Below are 21463 nucleotides of genomic sequence, written 5' to 3' on the forward strand. Positions count from 1 at the left end.
TCTGTGTGTTTGTCTAACTTCCATGCCAATACAGCAGCTAGTCTTGGGGACGTTGTATAGATCTCAGAACCTCAGAGAATTGAACACTGTCTTACCTCTAAAACCTGGACGTAACTTGCAGGAAACCATCCTCTCACTCCATCCTTCTCTCCTTCCCACCAACCGCCAGCTGATGCTTGTATTACTTTAATTATTTCCCCAGCCTCGAATCTCAATCCTTGTTGGTGCTGATCTCCACTGAAGGCGTATAAACTTTTGCAGTAGGCTCCAGCCATAGCAAAATCGAATACATGCATAGGCTATGTGAACCAGAATTCTCGCTACTTCGCTTTCTTTGTTTTGCTGAGCAACAGTCGTCGAGTTAAATATTAAGCCGTCGACTTTCCGGTGTTTCCTGATATTTGAATACTACCAGGATGTCTGAGCAGTAGACATAAACCCACAGAGATCACCAAATTATAGCAATCCCCAGACTTTCCACTCCGCACAGTGTTGCCAACCTGAGTGCAGTCCTCACCCCAGCGCTGCTGCGCTCTTCTGCCTGCACGGGTGAAGGAAGGAAGAGTGATCTCATCGTTCAGGGGCTGTATAGAGAACATCGAGATGTGGTTTATCCGGTGTACATTTTTTAGTTATTGCCCATTCTATGCATAGCCTATATTTAATGTAATATTTTATCGTTTATGAAACAGGTGTGTCTGTGTTATTGTCTTTTTATCTATTTGTTGTAGGCTATTTAGGCTATCTTGCGTTTCATATTTTAACGTCAAGGTTTTACTTTGTAGGCTAGTCTACATTTTAGCAAGAATTATATGTTTACAGTTTACGATATTTATTGCAATCGTGCGTTTTTAGTGTCGCAGCCGATCTCACACACTAGGCTACACATCTATAACTCCAAATTCTACATGAATGTGACTATAATTACAAAGAAAATAACGCCAAAAAAACACTCGGTGAAATTCGTCTCAAATGAATGTACTTTAAATGTAGGGTACATAACAAGAACCTGATTAAAAATGTGCGAATTTAGGGTTAACATTGCCTTACAGGTTCAGTTCTCACCAAAAACGTAGCGGAATGTATTCCTTTACGGTGCTTAGTGGGGACAAAAAAAAACATTTAAACAAGTATTGACTGAATCCATGCTTTTGTCCTCTTAAATTATCTGCAGCTTGGGGGTACAAACCATCAGTGGTGGTAGCCTAGGCTTTAAGTTTATAGCATTTTCAGTGTCATTTTAGGTGGCTTTATATGGCGAATAATGGATACAACAAACTTGAGTAATTCTAGAAAACGTTATTGATGCCAAAACAGCAAAGTTTGTATTTTAGGGGCTGATGTCTTAATTTATGGTTAAGTCAAGAGTCATCAAATACATTACAATACAGTAATACATTCCTTTTATGTAGTTCAACCACTACACTTGAGTCTTTAAGCATACAGTTGAAACACACTGGGTTTGTTCTTCTTCATATTACAATAAATCAGACACATTCTGGATTTGAAAATGATCCCCAATGCAACACTGTCAGACACTCGGATAAATAGCTTCCTCTAGTGGGAGATTTAAAGAAATGCAGTTTTGGTCAACAAGCAGGGAAGGTTTTAAAAAAAAAAAAGGATATTTCACTGAAGGCAGAGATATGGATACTTAAAATGCTCACTTCAAAAATGTTTTTCAACATCTTTATTCAAGAAAATGTTTTATATTTATATCATGCATACAGTATATGTTTCTTTCAACTTTGACACTAGGGCAGTGTACAAACTACATTTACAGATAGGGAAAAGTTCGTTGAAAAATGCCCTAAAATACGAGCTTAACGGTGAAGACAACTGTATCACGATTGATAGGAAGTATTGTTAATGACAGTGTATTTATATTAATGCAGTTTGGTGTTTCATGTAGGCCTCTGGGGGGGTTGGGGGCGGGGTTCTCTATTATCAACCCATTTTCTCCAGATTATGGTAAAACTAGTTATCTAAAGTCTTTCACAATTCTATTTTAGTGGGGAGACACTTCTTTCACAAATCTCTTGGTGTGGCCAGTGGTTTGATTTGTCCATCACGTCACTATCTGTACAGTGACCCCCACCTCTATCTGTACCCCTCTCTGTTTCCCCTGTCTGAATAAACTGGAAAAAGAATACATAAGGAGAGTGGACTGTCTGCTGTTCTTAAAGAAACAATGCTGATGTATGCAAGCAATTTAAAAATTTAGTTTTCATAAAGAAGATAATCTTAAAGAATTACATAAAATTCTCTCATTCCTCCTTTGCATTCATTTCCATTGATGGAACAGGTATGAAATTAACCATAAGATGGCATCGACAGATTAAAAGGAGCACTATGCATTTTATTCCTGAAACAAAGCCTTTTGATTGCATGTGCTGTAATGAGATTTGTGAGCAAACATGTTGCATAAAATTATTAATATTATATTATTTTTTAAAGCAATCTTTAAGAATTTGTCAAATATGGGTCTGAATTTGGTGGAACCCCTGCATCTCAAATTAATGTATCATAATATGGTGAAGAATAAACTCAACACTGTTGATGTGAACTCATGTTGATGTGAGTATGCAATTGTTAACATTTTCTGGTAGTCCTCTGTAACCTGGAGATTGGACAAACGTAGTGTTTCTTATTCCTGACTACTATATCCAATCAAATCAATGAACAGTGAAGAAATTTCTTAGGGTGCTAAGTGAGTAAATGAAAAGAGTTTAAAGAATGCAGAAAAAAGCGTTTCTTCATACTACTTAAGAACACACAGAACGTTAAGGCTCATATTGTATGAGTCTCACCACTTGGCCATCTTGTTCACTCTTCTTTGCTCTGTCAAAAGTAAACAGGGTTTTCATATTATAACATTGCAATTAAACAAATGTTTTAAAAATAAAATATGCCAAAAAGAAACCCAAAGGGGTGGAAGATTCCCATCTTGAATGAAAAACTATGAGAATATGACTATTTAAGTATTTAAATGATAGTTGCCTCAGTGTTGCCAAAATAGTGTAGATGTGGACACATCAGTTTTGCATGAATACACGACAGCGGAACACTTTCGGCATTCTAATTTCTTTTTTTTTGTGTGTGCCTGTATAACAGGTTTCATGCTGATCATAAACTAGCCCTGATTGTGATTTCTTTCTTGTTTTACATCCCTAGAAAAGACAAAACTTGTCCTCCATTGCTTAAATAACAGGCAATACACATCTGTATTCTTTTCTAAATCTGTTACTGTGTTTCTTTCAGTGGTATCACTTAAAGTATGGCTGTACATTACAGGCATTTAGCAGACGCTCTTATCCAGAGCAACTTACACAACTTTTACATAACATTCTTTTTTTTTTTTTTTTACATTGTATCCAATTATATAGCTGGATATATACTGAATGCAGGTTAAGTACCTTGCTCAAGGGCACAACAGCAGTGCCCTACCCATGAATCTAATCTATGACCTTTCGGTTACAAGCCCAGTTCCTTACCCACTGTGCTACACTGCCGCCCGCCATACATGACCATGTACATACTGCCCTGTACATACACTGCCAGGTCTGCCGCCGGTACATACATGACCATGTACCATAAATATTCTTGAAAAGTGAATAGAGATTCTATGAGTTAATTATCACTTCCTGTCTCCAGAGAAAGTGTTTCTCTGCTGTATGTGAGACAGCATCTGCAGTAAATCAAATAATTTTGAAATATGACATGCATTTGACATGTGCTTAACAAGACACTTTCAGGGGATTAGTAACTCATTATTAACACATGCTCTGCACCAGAAAAGTAGGGTACAGAGTCAAGACATCTGCCCTTGGGATTTTTTTAAAACGGTGTCACAATCTATAATCCTATCTTCATTCTATTGAACATGACAAAAGCAATTAAAATATATCATAGGAGACAATTTTCATTCCTCGTGTTTAATATCTGTTACTATTTTGGCAAATACCAAATGTGAGATGCCATAGTATAGAGATGGCTGCTTAATCCTGTTATACTTCGATCCCCGATAAGGAATTACACTGTACCCGACATATAAAACATTTTATATCTGTTACATTGATTTAAACCAAGTCTTCAGAGGTAAAAAAATAAAATAAAACATTTAAAACTTAACATTAAAGTACCACAGAAAAACGACTCATATTTGATTTCACTGATTGTGAAAAAAAAATGCTTAGTACAAACGCATCAAACTAATATCAATTGAACCCAGCACTAAATAATACTCAAATAACTGCAGAATTGCAAGTTTTTAACATACATTTTTTCAATGTATAATATTTTGAAGGTAGGGATTTTTTAAAATACACTTTTAGGAAGTAATAAAGATGAAATGTATAGCACATTGATCACAATGCAACAGTTTTTTTTTCTTGCTCATATACACTACATTTCCAAATGTTTGTGGACACCTGAACATCACACCCATACATACTTGTTGAACATCTCATTATAAAACCATGGGCATTAATATGGAGTTGGACCACCCCTTTGCTGCTGTGACAGCCTCCATTCTTCTGGGAAGGCTTTCCAGTAGATTTTGGAACAAGTCATGGCTGCAGTGATTCGCTTCCATTCAACCACAAGAGCATTCGTGGTGCTGGGCACTGATGTTAGGCATAAGGCCTAGCTCGCCGCTCGCTTTCCAATTCATCCCAAAGGTGTTAGATGGGGTAGAGGTCAGAGCTCTGCAGGCCAGTCAATTTCTTCCCCACCAAACTCAGCAAACCATTTCTTTATGCTTTGTGCATGGGGGCATTGTCATGCTGAAACAGGAAAGGTCCTTCCCTAAACTGCTGCCATGAAGTTGGAAGCACACAGTTCTCCAGAATATCATTGTATGCCTTAGCATTAAGATTTCCCTTCACTGGCACTAAGGGGCCTAGCCCTAATCATGAAAAATGGCCCCAAACCATTATTCGTGCTCCACCGAACTTTACAGTTGGCACTATTCAGGCCAGTACAGTTGGTACTATGCATTATGCCAAATGCAGATTCATCTGTCAGTCTGCCAGATAGTGAAGCATGATTCATCACTCCAGAGAAGGCGTTTCCACTGCACCAGAGTCCAGTGGCGGTGTGCTTTACGCCACTCCAGCCGATGCTTGGCGTTGCGCATGGTGATCTTAGGCTTGTGTGAAGCTCTTGACAAACACTTCTTGTACTGACGTCATTTCCACAGGTGGACTGAAACTCTGTAGTGAGTGTTGCAACTGAGGACAGATGATTTTTACATGCTACACACTTCAGCACTCAGCGGTCCCGTTCTGTGAGCTTGTGTGGCCTATCGCTTTGCAGCTCAGCTGTTGTTGCTCCTATACGTTTCCACTTCACAATAACAGCACTTACAGTTGACCGGGGCAGCTCTAGCAGCAGGGCAGATATTTGACAAATTGACTTCTTGGAAAAGTGGCATCCTTGAAAGTCACAGAGCTCTCCAATATGACCAATTTTACTGCCAATGTTTGTATATGGAGATTGCATGGCTGTATGCTTGATTTTATGCACCTGTTAGTAATAGATGTGGCTGAAATAGCCAAACCACTAATTAGAAGGGGTGTCCACATACTTTTGGAAATTTTGTGTATTTCAGGTCTTTGGTGCTCAGTGTTAAGCATTCATGTTGAAACATTTTGAATAAGTTTATGTGGACTATTCATAACCTCCTAAAAGGCATGGTAATCTTTATGTGGAGAAATGGAGTCTGGATATATAGTTAGGTGTTCATCCCATTAAGCTTCTTCTTCAACTAACCTTCAATCTCATGTCACGGCTCTTAGCTCTCATCTTGTTGACCTGGGCCTCGGCAATATCAGCACGCTCCTCAGCCTCCTCCAGTTCATGCTGCACCTTCCTGAACTTGGACAGGTGAGTGTTAGCTTGCTCCTCCTGAAAAGAGGTTTAAAACGTGTTGAATATAATGCAATTAAAAACAATTATTGTAATTGAACTTTGACTTACAGCTTCTTCAGCCTGCCTCTTATAAGCTTTGACTTTCAGCTGCAGCTTGTCCACCAAATCCTGGAGCCGATTTACATTCTTCTTGTCCTCCTCTGTCTATAGTAAATTCACAAGTATGAAAATGTGTACCTTTCAGTAGTTATATAAAACTATTTTTTCAGTCACTGATGATAATAATACACCTGGTAGATGAGCTCCTTGACTCTTCTCTCATATTTGCGGACACCTTTAATGGCATCAGCTCCACGCTTTTGTTCAGCTTCAAGCTCATTCTCCAGCTCATGGACCTATAAATGATAGGATTAATGTAAGAAAAAAGTTCTACGTAAAACACAAGTGAGTAAACCACACATTTGAAATTTGACCAAGGTTAGTCTTGACCAGAAAGCCATAGCCTACTCTAGCTTCAAGTTTCTGGAGCTGTTTCTTTCCGCCCTTCATGGCCAGATTCTCAGCCTCGTCCAGACGATGCTGCAGGTCCTTGACTGTGACCTCCAGGTTCTTCTTCATTCTTTCCAGATGAGCACTGGTGTCCTGCTCCTTCTTTAGTTCCTCTGCCATCATGGCAGCCTGAACAATTAAAAAATTATTTAGGGCCACATTCATAGAAGAGTAATTATGAGCCAATCAGGCTCTGGATTGAAGATAGAACAGAAAATCCAATGTGACGTTTCATAATATCTCTCCAGTACAAAGAGGGGTCATATCCACCAATGAACAGAGGTTTATATTATAGGTTTTCCTATGTAATTAGTGGCGGTTTGTTTTAAGGTTTTTACAAATGTGCTTTATCACCCAAAATAGTATCACATGCACATCCTTATGTGTAAAATAATAATGCCATCTGTGTATCCAACAATTGGATGTATAGGTGTGGAGTATGTCTCAAAAACCTATTACTTGGTGGGTGGAATACCTGCAAACCCAACAACATTAGTATATTAACTCACATCAGTAATGGCTTTCTTGGCCTTTTCCTCTGCATTTCTTGCTTCTTGGATAGTATCATCCACTTCACCCTGGAGCTGGGCAAGGTCAGCATCAAGCTTCTTCTTGGTGTTGATCAGGCTTGTGTTCTGAAAACAGAACCATACCTTTCATTGAGCAAAGAATACATTGTATTTTAGGCCTGTGTAGATCAATTTAAGGATGCCTTGTGACAATGTAATGCTTCTTAAAGGACACGCCAACGCCAAGCAAGTTGCATATTATAAACTTATTGACCCACCTGGGAATGAAGCAGCACCACTCTTTCACAGGTGTCCACCAGCTCCTGCTCAGCCACTTTTCGGCTTCTCTCTGTTTGTTCCTGAGCAGCTCTCAGCTCTTCAATCTCAGCCTGCATTAGGGTATTCCTACGCTCCATCATAGCAACCTGTTCTTTCAGGTCCTCCTCTCCTCTTAAGGCATCATCAAGGTGGAGTTGGGCATCCTATTAAAATCAGTTATGCTCAATTAAAATTCAGTCCAGTCCACAAATACAGAAGATGTAGAATAGTGATGGCCAACAGACAAAGGGCCATATTTACTAAGCATGCCGCAAATTGATGTCAGTGCAGCAAAATTCAGCATTGGCGCATGTTTTCAATTTAGCTAGGTATTTACGAGGGATGGGTATTTGGATGATTTTTAGTGCCTCAAATGTCTGGTGGGAATTTTGAGTATTTCTATAGAGTATTTGAGTCCTTATTCGCTCTGGGGGGATTTGTGATTATTGCCATTTTTACCAGTTCCATTACGATCCCCATTTTTATTGTTTCTCTGATTTTAGTGCTTTAGATGGAAACGGTCATCGGTCATGCAACATGTATGACTTGTAGCCTATAAGCTAGACCTGTAGCATTTTCACCATATTGCCAAATGCAAATGAGAAAAACACAATGCAACAATGTAGATTCTATAATGTGCTGAGATCAAAATTCCAGTTCTTGTCAGCTGTTTTAATGAAATGTTTGACAGCCTGTCAACAGAGTTCTTGCTGAGCTCTCCTTCCCCCGTTACAGTAATCTGTCAGTGACAACATGCTTCATCAAAGACTAAAACCTTGCAATGTACGGGATAGACGTAACTTTTTGTACACTGCTGCTACAGTAGCCATTTCAAATTTGTACACACACAATTCAGACATTCGAGAACTGTTTTTGAGTGAGGCAAGTAAAAATCTGCCCCAGAAGTTATTTTTCTGATATATAATGCATTATTTTTAGTTTAGGGATGCCGCATTTCTCTCATTTTACTAGCGTTACCTCCGGTGTGGTACCTTAGTATTATGAAAAATGCTACCCATAGTAAATATGGCCCAAAGTGTGCAGGACACAGTGAAGTTACCTTGAGTTGTCCCTGTACATTCCTCAGCTGTTTCTGGGCTTCAGCAGCCTGCCGGTTGGCATGACTCAGCTGAACCTCCATCTCATTGAGGTCTCCCTCCATCTTCTTCTTGACTCTGAGGGAATCGTTCCTGCTCCTGACCTCTGCATCAAGGGTGCTCTGCATTGATTCTATGACTCGCTGGCTATTTCGTTTCATCTTCTCCATTTCTTCATCCTTCTCAGCAATCTTTCTGTCCACTTCAGACTTGATCTGGTTGAGCTCTAGCTGAACACGGAGAATCTTGGATTCCTCATTTTCCAGTGAAGCCTAAAAGAGAATTAATTAAATATAAGATGTATTTTGAATTAAATGAATGTCCAGTTTTTGCAGTTATATGCAGTAAATCGTGTAGCATTTCCAAATCATGTAGCATTTCTAAATAGTTTAAGTGGTTAAACATTCATAACTTTGAAAATCATGTACGAATACACTCATTTAAAGACTTTCTGCTTGACTTGGCTGCTGACATATCTTTTAGGTTTATATGTCAGTGGTACTACTATGCATATAGGTGTGTGCATGAGTGTATGTCTGTGTGTGTTTGTATGATCTAATTGATGAAGAAACATTTCTGACATAAGTGCCTCCTGAGAAATTAGCTGCAAACACCTCCTCTAAATTATCTGTTTATGTGACAGCATCACAGCAAGCATGACAGTTAGTGCAAAGGTAAATAGTAATTGTATATGTATATTTGATGAATACTTCCGCTTCCTCCAGTGCAGTCTGGACATCTGCTTTCTCTGTCTCAGCTGTCTTCTTTGCCTTCTCCAGCTCATGAACAGTATTTCCAGTTTCAACAATCTGCTCAGTTAGGTCTGCGATTTCCTCTGGTATTCACACAAGAAGAACAGTATTGATAATAACTTAAATTAACCTAACTTAATAGATTAAAGTAATGTTAATATTCTGTAAATTGCTGTTTTTGTACAGTAGTACAAAAATATTTTTTTATGATAAAAAGCAAACAGGAATAAGAGAGAAAAGCAATACGTTGTAAGTTCTTGTTCTCCCGTTTCAGGGTCTCCAGCTGATCCAGAGCTTCTTCATAAGAGTTCTTCATCTTGAAGAGCTCAGTGCTGAGAGAACGAGCCTCTTTCTGAGCACCTTCTAGCTCCGCTTGACTTTCCTCAAACTTCTGCTTCCATTCTGCTAAAACCTGAAATTATTATTTTTAAAAAATATTTTTCATTTTATCATGTCTGTAAGGAGACTCTGAGACAAGAGTATTTAATGCAGCCACTAAGTGAATTCCAAAGGAAATTAGACTCAAATGGCTTCATCATGGGTGGGGTTTGTTTGCTTGAATACCTTGTCAAAGTTTCTTTGCTTCTTGTCAAGAGAAGCAGCCAAAGCATTTGCTCTCTCCATATCAATCATGAGGTCCTCCACTTCACCCTGAAATCTCTGCTTGGTCTTTTCCAAAGAGGCACATTTTGAGTTCATAGCCTCAATTTGTTCCTCAGAATCCTGCAGACGCTGAGCAAGTTTTTTCCTAAGGAGAGTGACAGTAATTAAAACTTTATTAGAACTTATTACATTTAATGATTTCAAGTGGTGTTTGAATAAAATATGAACAACAACTGTAGTTATAGAAACAGGAGAGTTACTTGGCTTCCTCAAGTTCCTCAGTGCGTTGAATGGCATCAGTTTCATATTTGGATCTCCACTGAGCCACCTCACTGTTGGCCTTGGACATTCTATGCTGCAGCTCAGCCTTGGCCTCCTGCTCCTCCTCATACTGCTCCCTCAGCAGGTCACAGTCATAGCGGGCTGACTGTAGAGCATGGGCAAGGGCATTCTTCGCCTGTATGAAAGGCACAAGTGGATAATGTAAGGTTGAACTTAGATACATTAACTACACAAACTATATCAAGTTGGATATTTTACCTTAACTTCCTCTTCCATTTGTCTTTTCAGCTCCTCAATTTGCTGAATGAAAGCCTGTTTGCCTCTTGTCAACTGGGATACCAGGGATTCCTTTTCTTCTAGCTGCCGAGAAATTTCCCCATTTTCTGTTTGAAGCCTTGCATGTTGTACACTGATATCATTTATACTGCGTGCATTTTCATCGCTTTTTAGCGTCAGTTCACTAAGTTGGTCCTCAAGGGTCCTGCACATCTTCTCAAGATTAACCTGAATAATCAAAGAAATATCAATGTAAAATATCACAAAAAATCATATCATAATAATCAATGTGAATGCATGCATTTTATCATTTTCTTTTACAGTTACCTTTCCTTTTGCTACAGCTTCCATGTTGCTGGACAGGTCATCAATCTCCATTTTGAATTCACACTTCTCCTTTTCCAGCTTCTGTTTGACACGTTGAAGGTTATCGATTTGTTCTCCTAACTCTGCCACGGTGTCTGCATGCTTCTTACGGAGGGCAGCAGCCGTGGCCTCATGCTGAAGAGTGGACTCCTCAAGATCACGCCGCAGTTTCTGGAACTCAGCTTCACGCTTCTTGTTCATCTCAATCTGAGCTGCGGTTGCCCCACCAGCTTCTTCAAGCCTCTCACTGATCTCCTCCAGTTCCCTAAAGAGTTCTGCTCTCTGCTTTTCTACCTTGGCCCGGGCAGCACGTTCAGCCTCGATTTCCTCTTCCAGTTCTTCAGTGCGGGCCTATAGATTGACATACAAATCGTGCCTGAATCCAGGGGTTGTGACACTGTCATAGGAATAGTTATTTTGAAAAGTCTGGTGTTACCTGCAGCTCCTTGATTTTCTTATGCAACTGACCACTAAGTGCTTGCTCATCTTCAATCTTTCCAAGAAGTTGACTTAGTTCAAATTCCTTTCTATGGGGTTTCAAAAAACATCAGCAAACATTAAAGGGAATTTTTATGATGAAAGCGTTTTAATGAATATTTCAGTGTTTAAACTCACTTCTTATTCGTTTCGTCTGACTGCTGTTTGTCATTTTCCAGATCCATTATGCATTCCTGGGAAAGTTTCAGGTCGCCTTCAAGTTTTCTCTTGGCTCTCTCAAGGTCCATACAGATTTTTTTCTCTTGTTCCAGAGAACCTTCAAGCTGTGAAAAAGGTAATGCATTAATTGAGTTTCTAGTTCAAAGTCCTTCATTGTCTAACCATTGACCTGAAACTTACATCATCCACTTGCTGTTCAAGCTTTGCCTTGGCTTTGGTCAGAGTGTTGACTTTGTCTTCCTCTGCCTGCAGGTCATCAAGGGTCTGCTGATGTACCTCTTGGAGGGCTTTCTTCTCCTTGGTTAACTTAGCAATGGTTTCATCCAGGGATGACATTTCCTCAGTCAGGTTTTTCACCTAATTGGTGAATTGGTGCAAATATGTATGTTCATATTCATATGAATTATGCCGTAACTAAACAAATAACCATTAAAGCACATAAATTACATTATAGTTCTTATAGATTGTTTATATAATTTATTATTACATTATATATAAAGTCGTTTATGTCAAAGTTACATGATTGTTATCATACAGTAGTGTAATTTGACCTTGTTCTCTGTGGCATGTTTCTCTTTTTCCACTTTGGCCAAGGTAAGCTCTAAGTCATCAATATCTTTCTTCAGCTCAGAGCATTCGTCCTCCAGTTTCCTCTTCTTGGCAGTCAGTTCAGCATTCATTTCCTCTTCATCCTCCAGCCTCTCATTTAACTCATTCAGTCTTCCTTCAAGTTGAATTTTATTTTTTATTAGGCCCTCACACCTCTCCTCTGCATCTGAGAGACTTTCACTTTCCTAAATTCAGAAATAAACTTTCAAAACTTTTGAAAAATATATAAATTATGGAATTTATTCAAAGCGTGAATAATAATTTTAAAAAATGCACAGCAAGATATTCAATGCTGAATCAATGTGGATGGAATTGATTTTAGTGATATTTTACTGTGTCAAAGACATTTTGAGAGAGATAGAGAGAGAGAGAGAGAGAGAGAGAGAGAGAGAGAGAGAATTAAAAAGCCTACTAACAGCTGCCACTTGTAACTGCAGATCATTCTTTTCCTGGAGCAGAGTGACCATTTTCTCCTCAAGCTCCTTCCTCTTCACTTCTGCCTTTGCTAGATTTTCCTTGCATTTGGAAAATTCCTCCCTCATGTTGGCCATTTCTTTCTCTGCTTCTGCACTCCTCAGAAGTGGCTTAATCTTGAAATAAAGCTTCATCCATGGCCAGTGTTTCACATTCATGAATGCGCGGATGTTGTACTGAATTGTGAAAATTGACTCTCTGAATGAAAAGAGGGATAGGAAGAATTATTGTTCTTGTTTTAATTCATGATCTTCTATAAATATCAAGCTCTACCAGTCATACTAGTTCATCAGTATTGTTTACCTTCAGATAATCTTATGTTATTAATTTTTTAAATGGGAACAAATATAAACCAAAAATGAGGTTACATTTTTATAGTATTAAAATAGGATAAGTATTTACATTTTAAACAAAGTCAATTGTTTAGTGAAATTCTGCCAATTTTTCTAAAGCTAAAGTTTAATAGGCCAGAATTCCATGAAAATTTCTCCATCAGCTTGACGTTTTTTATTTATTTATTTTTTTTTACAAATGCAGTTTGAGTCTACTTTTCACAAAAAAGAATGAAAGAAATAGTGTGTTCATTTAAAAAATACAGCATTTGCCATTTTGAATGTCATTCAAGGGAAAACGTACTATTGCCAGTGAATCCTGGCAATAATATCAAGCTTTACCTCCTTTCCATCATTTTCACAAACTCTTTTCTCATGAGGAAGCCACGGCAAAGAGCTTGAGTCATTGTTACCAGTGTCGCAAGCTTCTCATCTCGCATCTCTTCCAGGGTACCCAACAGACCAGCTTTGAAGAACACCTTCAATGGTAAAGGCTTCATTTTGGTACATGCTACTCAAAAAAAGTGGGGTGCTGCACACAGTACACGACAGTTATCTGGTTAATTTCTCTGACTTGCTTTCCATATTTTAACTCACTCACTCTTTGTATTGTCAGACATATCCAATGCTCACATGCACATAACGTTCATTTTTTTCCCACTGGTAGCTTTAATCACACATATATGTTCTCTCACAATGTGTACACTCACACATATTTCCACAACATAGGATTCTGGGTGTGCACACACAGGCCTAAGCCTAAGCCAGCCATGATCTAATGGGGGCAAAGCTGCAAAAGATCTATGCCATAGATGCCATCCTTGGGGTCTTGATCAACACTTCAGCCTATCTAATTTCCATCAACACAAATAGGGCTTACAGTTAACAAATGCGTATAATGTGTTCCACTGTGGCTATTTTTAGTTTCCATTTATTTTTGCTTGGTGTAAACTCACTCTTTATTCACAACTATAGGTCAAATTACTTTTTTTTAAAGCAAGTAAATATTGCATTTCATCTTACAATTAGCAATTAAGTCTATTGTTAATTAAGGTTTAAACCACAATTATATGAAAAATATAATGAATGATAAAGCATGCCCACTGCCATTGCTCTATAACAGATGCAGTTTGCAGTCCGTGGGCAAAGCAAACCAAGGTAATACACATTTCATTTTGCATATTGTAAAAGATGTACATAACACACAGTTTATTGTGCATAATGTGCATTAAAGGTTTCAGTGAATCCCATGTAACTTACAGACAAACATCAGTCTTTAATTTACATAACAAACATCCCTGCTTTGGCAGTTGGATGCAGAGCAGGTCCCATGACTAGACTTAAAGCTAAAGATTTGTCTCTTCTGTAAACTTTAGCAGCTGTGTTTACATGCCTGTCTGGGGACTGCTGATAGCTGTAGCTCAGTGGGAGTTACAGAGTATGTGCAAGTGTTCTCTGTTTCACTGAACCCCAGAGGGAGGTAGAACACAGTTCCTGACTGTATGTACCTACACCAGTTGAGTTGCTCTTGTAAAAAAGGCATGATTGAAACATTATGAAAAGTATTTTGCAGAGAACTTTGCTCCTATGTAAGTACAGAGATTTCTGCAGTTATAGTGGTATTATCTATTTTTCTCTGAAATTCCATTGTACCTTCTCATTTGTTTTAATGTCTTACCTTGGTATGTCCAAACTTATACTGGGTGTGGTCCACGTCAATTGACCCCAAGAGCTTCTCTGAAGCTTTCTTGTTGTCTATGAACTGCCCATCTGGTATAACACTGGCATTCAATACTTTGTACCTAAAAATATGAAGACATGGAAACTTAGTTCATATTTATAATTTTAAATATTTAAATTTTACCTTTGGTAAAATAGTACTCTGCATACCTTTGCTTGAAATCTCCATATAGGATTCTGCTTGGGAACCCCTTCCTGCAGATTCTGATCCCTTCCAGCACACCATTACACCTCAGCTGGTGGATAACCAGATGATTCTCCATGAGACCTATGAAGTTGATGACATGCATTTTTAGATCAAGTGCTAGCTGATAATGAATACAATCTGCAGTAAATGCAAGAATTGGAAGGTATTTGCAGTAAAGAATACAAGTTCATTACCTGGTGTTTTTGATTCATTGGGAATCAAACAGCGTACAAAGTGAGGATGAGTGCTTCGCAGGTTTGCCATCAGCTTACCCAGGTTCTCCTGTAGTGTAAAATATATTGGATATTAATTAATGTCATAAAAAATTCCAATCAGTTTTCTAAACTTATTGTTTAATTGCTCAGTTGAACAATGGAACATGTACCCGAAACAGAGCAGACACAGTCTGAAAGGAACCTCCCTTCTTCTTGCCCCCCTTCTTGCCACTGCCAGACTCTGCACAAAAATAAAAAAATTGTTTTTTTAAAGTTGTCAGCATGAATGAATCTTGAATGGACACTTAAAAAGATTAGATTTAATGAAAAATATATTTTGTGCCTTTAATAATTTATATTAGGACATTCACTATGGTATGACAAACAAGTTTAATATTCCTGATTTATAAATACAAGCCAAAAGAGGATTCTAACCTCTTCACCTTTCTAAAATGTTATTTTCCAAATTTTCATAAATTTTGACTTTTTCATGATAATTGGGTAAAATGTAGATTAAATGCAAAGGTTATTTTAATTTCTTTTTAAAATACTCATTGCTGCATGATGAAAGATGCCAATCTTTCATTTCTCTGAAGTCACTTTACAAGGTATCTTATTCTGTAACAAAATACTTTCAACTGATCTTAATAATATACTGATGTTTATTATATATAATTTCACAAGTAAAAGGAAATTTCACCCCAGATACCTTCAGTTGATGAAAAGCTTGCATAGAGAAGAGATAGCAGTTTCACAGAAGATTTCTGGTACAGCTGCACAACAGACTCATTCAGGGGGTCCTTGTTTTTGTCCAGCCAACCACAGATGTTGTAGTTCACTGTCCCAGCATAGTGCACCAGAGAGAAGTGGGCCTCAGTCTTGCCCTTGGCAGGCTTGGGCTTCTGGAAGCAGTTAGCTTTACCAAGATGTTGGTCATACAACTTGTTTTTGAAGGTTGTGTCTGAAGCCTTTGGGAACATACACTCCTCTTCAAGGATGGAGAAAATGCCCATTGGCTATTAAAAAAGAGAAAATGTTTGTTAAACTCACAAGTAAACTGAAAAAATATGCATTTTCTTTCCACTCAATACTGACCTTTTCAATAAGATTAATGCAGGCAGCCAAATCCATACCAAAATCTATAAACTCCCATTCAATCCCCTCTTTCGTGTACTCTTCTTGTTCCAGTACAAACATATGGTGGTTGAAAAACTGTTGCAGTTTCTCATTGGTGAAGTTGATGCATAGCTGCTCTAAGCTATTGAACTACACAAAGAAAGAAAAACATTGACAACTTAAATTGTGCTGACAGATGTTTGTGCACAGATGTTTGGTTTGTAAATAATTTTGTACACTGTCAGTTAGAAAAGAGATGAGAGCCCTTGATAAACACAGAACACTGTATGTATCAATATTCTTGTATAATTTGGATTAGGTGTAAACCTTCATGTTGCAGTAGAGACACATTTGTAATCAGTAAAATAGTGTGAATAACCAGTTTTAGGAGACAAACATCAAAAACAGTCTACTTAAATACCACTATCTCATTATATACCACAATATGTGGTTTAACAGGAATGGAATCTGTTTTATTTGCATTATAGATATGGACATTTAGGCATGCACTACTAACATCGAAGATCTCAAATCCAGCAATGTCCAGGACACCGATGAAGAACTGTCTGGGCTGCTTTGTGTCCAACATCTGGTTGATACGGATAACCATCCAGAAGAACATTTTCTCATAGATGGACTTAGCCAGGGCCATAACTGAATTATGCACCTAAGAAAGGAACAACAATTTAAAAAAGATAATCATTGAAAAACTGGATAGCTAATCAGGAATAACATAAATGCAATATATGTTAAAAATAACACGATAACTGCAGACTCATTGGAATTGAATTCTTCACCTGTTGAACTGTCTGGCCCTTGGTGACAAACTCATTTCCCACCTTCACTCTGGGATAGCACAGAGTTTTGAGTAAATCAGCAGAGTTCAGGCCCAGGAGGTAAGCAACTTTGTCAGCCACTATATCCAAAAAAGTAATAGCATTAACAAGGCTGGATTATGTTGAACTGGCATTTAAAATGAAATATTTATCAGATGTTTTCAGAAATTGAACCATGGAAGATATAAAACATAGTATTTACCCTCAGTGCCATCAGGCTCAGCTTGCTCTTCACGCTGTTTCTGTTTGAACTTCATGTTCCCATGATGTATCACTGCACCAGTCAGTTTGTAGATGCTATTTTTTTCCTCATTTGTGAAGCCCAGAATATCTATGGCTGTCTAATTGGGACAGCATATTCCACATAAGGAAAAAGAAATGGAATATTGTACTGAAAAATGTATGACCTTAATAAGAGCACTCACATCAGTGGCAACCAGCTCTTCCTTGTCATCAATACTGGCCACAGAGATCTGGCCCTGGCTGATCATGGGGAAATCGTAGGGGTTGGTAGTGATGAGGAGCATTTCTGTGTAAAAAAAAAAAAAAAAAAAGAAATTCAAAGGTTAATACTCACTTAGAATTTCCTGCTTCTGAGATTTATATCAGTTAACTTAAACAGCTTATGATCCATGAAAACCATTGATTGACTTTTGAATAGGCTATAATCACAAACGCATTGCATGCAGAAGCCCCAAAATTAGCAATCCACTGCAAGGTGGGCTGAGCACGCAGGTGGCAAAGGGCAAAAATGGCAGACTAGACTGACAAGAAACTTTTCATGAACTGCACCAGAATTGCACTGTGGCTGTGCAAAGTAAGTCAAACATATCCCTTGATGAACACACGCCCGGCAGCAGCTCCCCTCCCACTTCAGTGCACAGCGATTCACAAAATTACCAAAAGGCTCAGGCACGTCAAAATCCATAACGAAAATACCATTTCGCCAGTGTGACAGCTCGCAACACACCATGCACCGGCTGGAAAATAGAGCCCAAATTCGTGTAGCTGGAATTCAGCGTGACTCATCTTTTTAGTGAGACCCCATCCCAACTGCACAGCTATCAAATCCCCACTTGCATCACCCATGGCAAGATGTGCACAATAAAGAATGTGCTTAACCTTCCAAAATAGTAATTTGCTAATTGAACATATAAAACAGTAGGCATTATATCTTACCAATCAACTCTGGCTTGTGATTGGTCATGATCTGATAGAAGATGTGATAACTTCTTTCATCTGCCACCTGGAATGTCACCCTGGACTTTTCAAGCAGATCTATTTAAATTAAAGTGAAGTAAAACAAAACTACAAAAGCATAGTGACAACAGTGAAAATGGTCTTAGGTTTGAGATAGAGAACTCACATGTCTCAATGTCAGCTGAGGCTAGTTTTCCTGTAGTTCCAAAATGAATTCTGATGAATTTTCCCTGATTAAAATTATTAACACAGAAGGATTTTAAAATGTACATTACATTATACAACACATACACACACGCGCGCACGCACACACACATGCAAACATGCACGCACACACACGCTCACAAAGAGACACTGTGCAGGCAACCAGCTAATTTGGGCATCCTGCTTTCCTGGAAATGCATATTCAGAATAAAATAATGAATTCTCAATTCTTACTATATTTATGCATGTGAATTGCAAACACAAATAAATGAAAGAAACTCTGGGAATGGATATAAATGTCACCATTGCTTAAGGTAGATGGAAACTGGTCTTTGTAGGGAAAGGCATGGCAATATTTGACTTTTTACTCAATGGACTGGATCAATTCATCTAAAAATAATCATCTTTTTACTGGTGTTTGTTAGCACAGTTAAGCATAATATTGTGGAATCAAGGGAATCCGCATATTCCTACATCAAAAACCTAAAAAAAAAAGACTTACAGCTGTTACAATGGAAAGGTCATTTCCCATATGCAGTAATGTGGTTAAAAAAAAGTAAGTAAGTTAAAATTCCATTTTCAAGCCGTGTTTCTATATATTTGACATAGATTGAAAAAGAAGAGGCACTAAGCATCACACCCTACCTGGCTCTGAAATTTCAACAGACACTGAAACACAGAAATATACAACATTAAGGACTTACAAAGCGTGATGAGTTGTCATTCCTAACAGTCTTGGCATTGCCGTATGCCTCCAGCAGAGGGTTGGCTGCAATGATTTGATCCTCCAGTGACCCCTACAGAAAACATAACATCTTTCATAGATATCTCCATCACATGGATTCCAAAAATAATTCTAAGACAAAACAAATAATTTGATTCTCGCCTGCATTTTACCAACAGCTGCAGCTTCTTTCTTCTTGTCACCAGAGACCGCAATTGTTGCAAAGTACTGGATGACACGTTTTGTGTTCACAGTCTTTCCTGCACCAGATTCTCCACTGCATTAATAGCAAACAAAAACAGGAATATGTGAACATTAGATATGGAGTATAGTTCAAAACAGCGACAAAAACAATGTTTAGAAATATATAAGTATGCACTCTTACGTGATCAGGACTGACTGGTTTTCTCTGTCTGCAAAGAGAAACATTTGTGGCATTCATGATTCTTGATGAATATTCTTGATGAATCTTAATCTTAATTAAATTTTATTGTAGAGAGGACTGTGAGTGCACATCTAGTTGATTTTCATGGGTGCTTGGACAAGGAAATTAATCTTGAATAAACGTAAATGACTCTCGCACATCATATTTTATGTGATCTCATGTTTTATTTGTGCTAACATTTTGGTCATCAATGCTTTGATGAGGGTATTTGTGTGTGGGAGTCTTTTACGTTTATTCATTAATTATTATTAAATTAAAAATAATGGATAATGTCTGTTTTACATAGGCAATATGGTGCAGTCATTACCAGTGAGCATGAACTGATAAGCGTTATCAGAGACAGAGAAGATGTGGGGTGGTGCCTCCATGCGCTTTTTGCCTCTGTAGGCCGATACAACCTCTTGATTGTACACAGGGAGCCACTTGTATGGGTTCACAGTGACACAGAACAGCCCAGAGTAGGTCTAAAATAGAATTTCAGATTTGTTAAACATCAAATATCTCAGCAACAACCACAAATAAAGATTTTGGTGTAGCTGTATTATTTAAAATAAAATACTTACATAGATCATCCATGCTGCGTAACGCTCTTTGAGGTTATATAGCACGGAGGCTTCATTGAGGTGGGTCAGCATGGCCATGTCCTCAATTTTATCAAACTTTGGAGGATTCATTGGGCAGACATCATCATCCTTAACTGTTACAGTCTGAAAAATAAGAGGATAACAAGTAATTATTTTGGTTTATAGTGCAGTCGATAATTTAATAAGCACATGTACTATATATGTACTATAATTTGATTTCTTGTTTACAGTAAACACTCACTTGTCCTGCCTCAGTTTTTACAGTGACTTTGCCACCTTCTTTTTGTTGAATTATGCCTTTGACATAGAGCTCTTTGGGGTCGGTTACAAAGTAGGCAGTCTTGGCATCAAAAGGTCTGTTTTGTGCCTCAATTCTCTCCTTCTCCGGCTTCCGGAGGTATATGGCCGCCTCACCAAAAACAGCCATCTCTGCATCCATGCTCATGATGAGGATTTACTATGAAGGCAGTGCACAGAATTTAGCTTAGCAATTTTACTTCTATGGCAGATGCTTTCTGCTCAGTTAAATCTCACAAGAATGGTAAAAATTTGAAATAACTGAAAATTGCCTTTCACAAATACCCAGCAAAAAAGAACAAGGTTTCATACCTGTAAACAGCACAGACAAGTGTAGTTAGATGAAGCCGTTTCTCTACAATGGAAAAATAAATAATTAATTAATACTATTTCATGTAAATTCTTGTTGCTTAATTTCTTCTGAATTCTTTCCTGAATTTTGTATAAAAACAATCTGAACTAAAGAAACAGCTCACAGTTATTTTAAACAACATATCTCTGTTGAGATGTTGAGAAGACAGATTCATATTTTCCCAGCTGTTTTTTTCTTTAGATTTATATTTACTTTTATATTCTATAATTAACTAATTGTTGTGAATTAGAATAACACAATTTTGGATGCACTTTTTACACTCAATGCTCTCAGTATACTGTAAATGCACTTCTGTTGTCTCTGGTCAATAGTAAATACAGTGCTAATTCACATCATTGTTTAAAATTGAATAATTTAACAGTAAACACGAGAAATAAAGTAGGAAAAAAAAAAAATTGAAATCCTAGGATGCCAAAAAAAGTTTTGGTCTTTATAGTTTTTGTTGAAACATTAATTTTTATTTAATCTTTCTGAAGAATAATTCCATTTATGAATTTTAAAATAAATACACTGTCCATTTGAAAAGTGTGACTCCTGTGCAAATACACAATCAGAGTTTTATAATTACATGAAATAAAGGAAATGCTTACCACAGTTTGCTATGAGTTAGGCCTCTTCATAATTTGGGAGGCTCCTCTGAGCTGCTTTTATTGAGATAATTGTGCATGCTAAGCAAACTGGCCCTCTCCTTTTGGTCATGTGAATCTGAACCGCCCTCTTGTTAGACCTTTTACTCTCCATTTAAATTTGGATCTGACTTTTTGTTAATTCAAGTTGCATGGAGGCATATTGGTTTTGAATGATTGCCAGAATGTTCATTATTCTTGAAGATATTATACTAATCATC

At 37.8% G+C, this 21463-nt stretch overlaps 2 protein-coding genes across 2 annotated transcripts in view; both read right to left on the minus strand.

Annotated features, from left to right (window-relative positions):
• The window catches only part of LOC118220557 (growth arrest-specific protein 7-like), an 82088-nt gene extending 81534 nt beyond the window's left edge, over window positions 1-554 (minus strand). The window contains exon 1 of the mRNA XM_035404397.1: window positions 96-554. Coding sequence (XP_035260288.1) covers window positions 96-296 — 201 coding nt within the window. The 5' untranslated portion in view covers window positions 297-554. The remainder of the gene's footprint in view (window positions 1-95) is intronic.
• On the minus strand, window positions 369-20585 carry LOC118220555 (myosin heavy chain, fast skeletal muscle-like). The gene is made up of 39 exons (XM_035404393.1): window positions 20556-20585; window positions 20188-20403; window positions 19926-20069; window positions 19670-19826; window positions 19303-19330; window positions 19080-19194; window positions 18898-18990; window positions 18156-18219; window positions 17969-18067; window positions 17215-17318; window positions 16992-17130; window positions 16751-16869; window positions 16471-16620; window positions 15933-16103; window positions 15547-15853; window positions 15008-15078; window positions 14817-14904; window positions 14586-14703; window positions 14374-14497; window positions 13038-13174; window positions 12306-12561; window positions 11832-12074; window positions 11461-11637; window positions 11239-11384; window positions 11060-11150; window positions 10585-10974; window positions 10240-10485; window positions 9960-10156; window positions 9661-9844; window positions 9343-9508; window positions 9055-9179; window positions 8308-8616; window positions 7208-7411; window positions 6930-7055; window positions 6379-6549; window positions 6162-6266; window positions 5980-6075; window positions 5790-5907; window positions 369-394 (listed from the first exon to the last, which is right to left on the minus strand). The coding sequence occupies exons 2-39, from the start codon at window positions 20389-20391 to the stop codon at window positions 369-371; spliced, it is 5808 nt and encodes a 1935-aa protein (XP_035260284.1). The 5' UTR covers window positions 20392-20403; window positions 20556-20585.
• Between the last annotated feature and the right edge of the window lie 878 nt (window positions 20586-21463).

The sequence above is a fragment of the Anguilla anguilla genome, chromosome 2 (assembly GCF_013347855.1).
Source record: "Anguilla anguilla isolate fAngAng1 chromosome 2, fAngAng1.pri, whole genome shotgun sequence".
Taxonomy (NCBI): domain Eukaryota; kingdom Metazoa; phylum Chordata; class Actinopteri; order Anguilliformes; family Anguillidae; genus Anguilla; species Anguilla anguilla.

Excerpts from the sequence above, each read along its gene's own strand:
- LOC118220555 (XM_035404393.1), bottom strand. The coding sequence starts at position 20,391 with ATGAGCATGGATGCAGAGATGGCTGTTTTTGGTGAGGCGGCCATATAC. Across the intron at positions 19,827-19,925 it reads ACGCAGCATGGATGATCTAT|ACCTACTCTGGGCTGTTCTG; the intron begins GTAAGTATTTTA and ends ATTCTATTTTAG. Across the intron at positions 14,704-14,816 it reads CAATGAATCAAAAACACCAG|GTCTCATGGAGAATCATCTG; the intron begins GTAATGAACTTG and ends TCAACTTCATAG.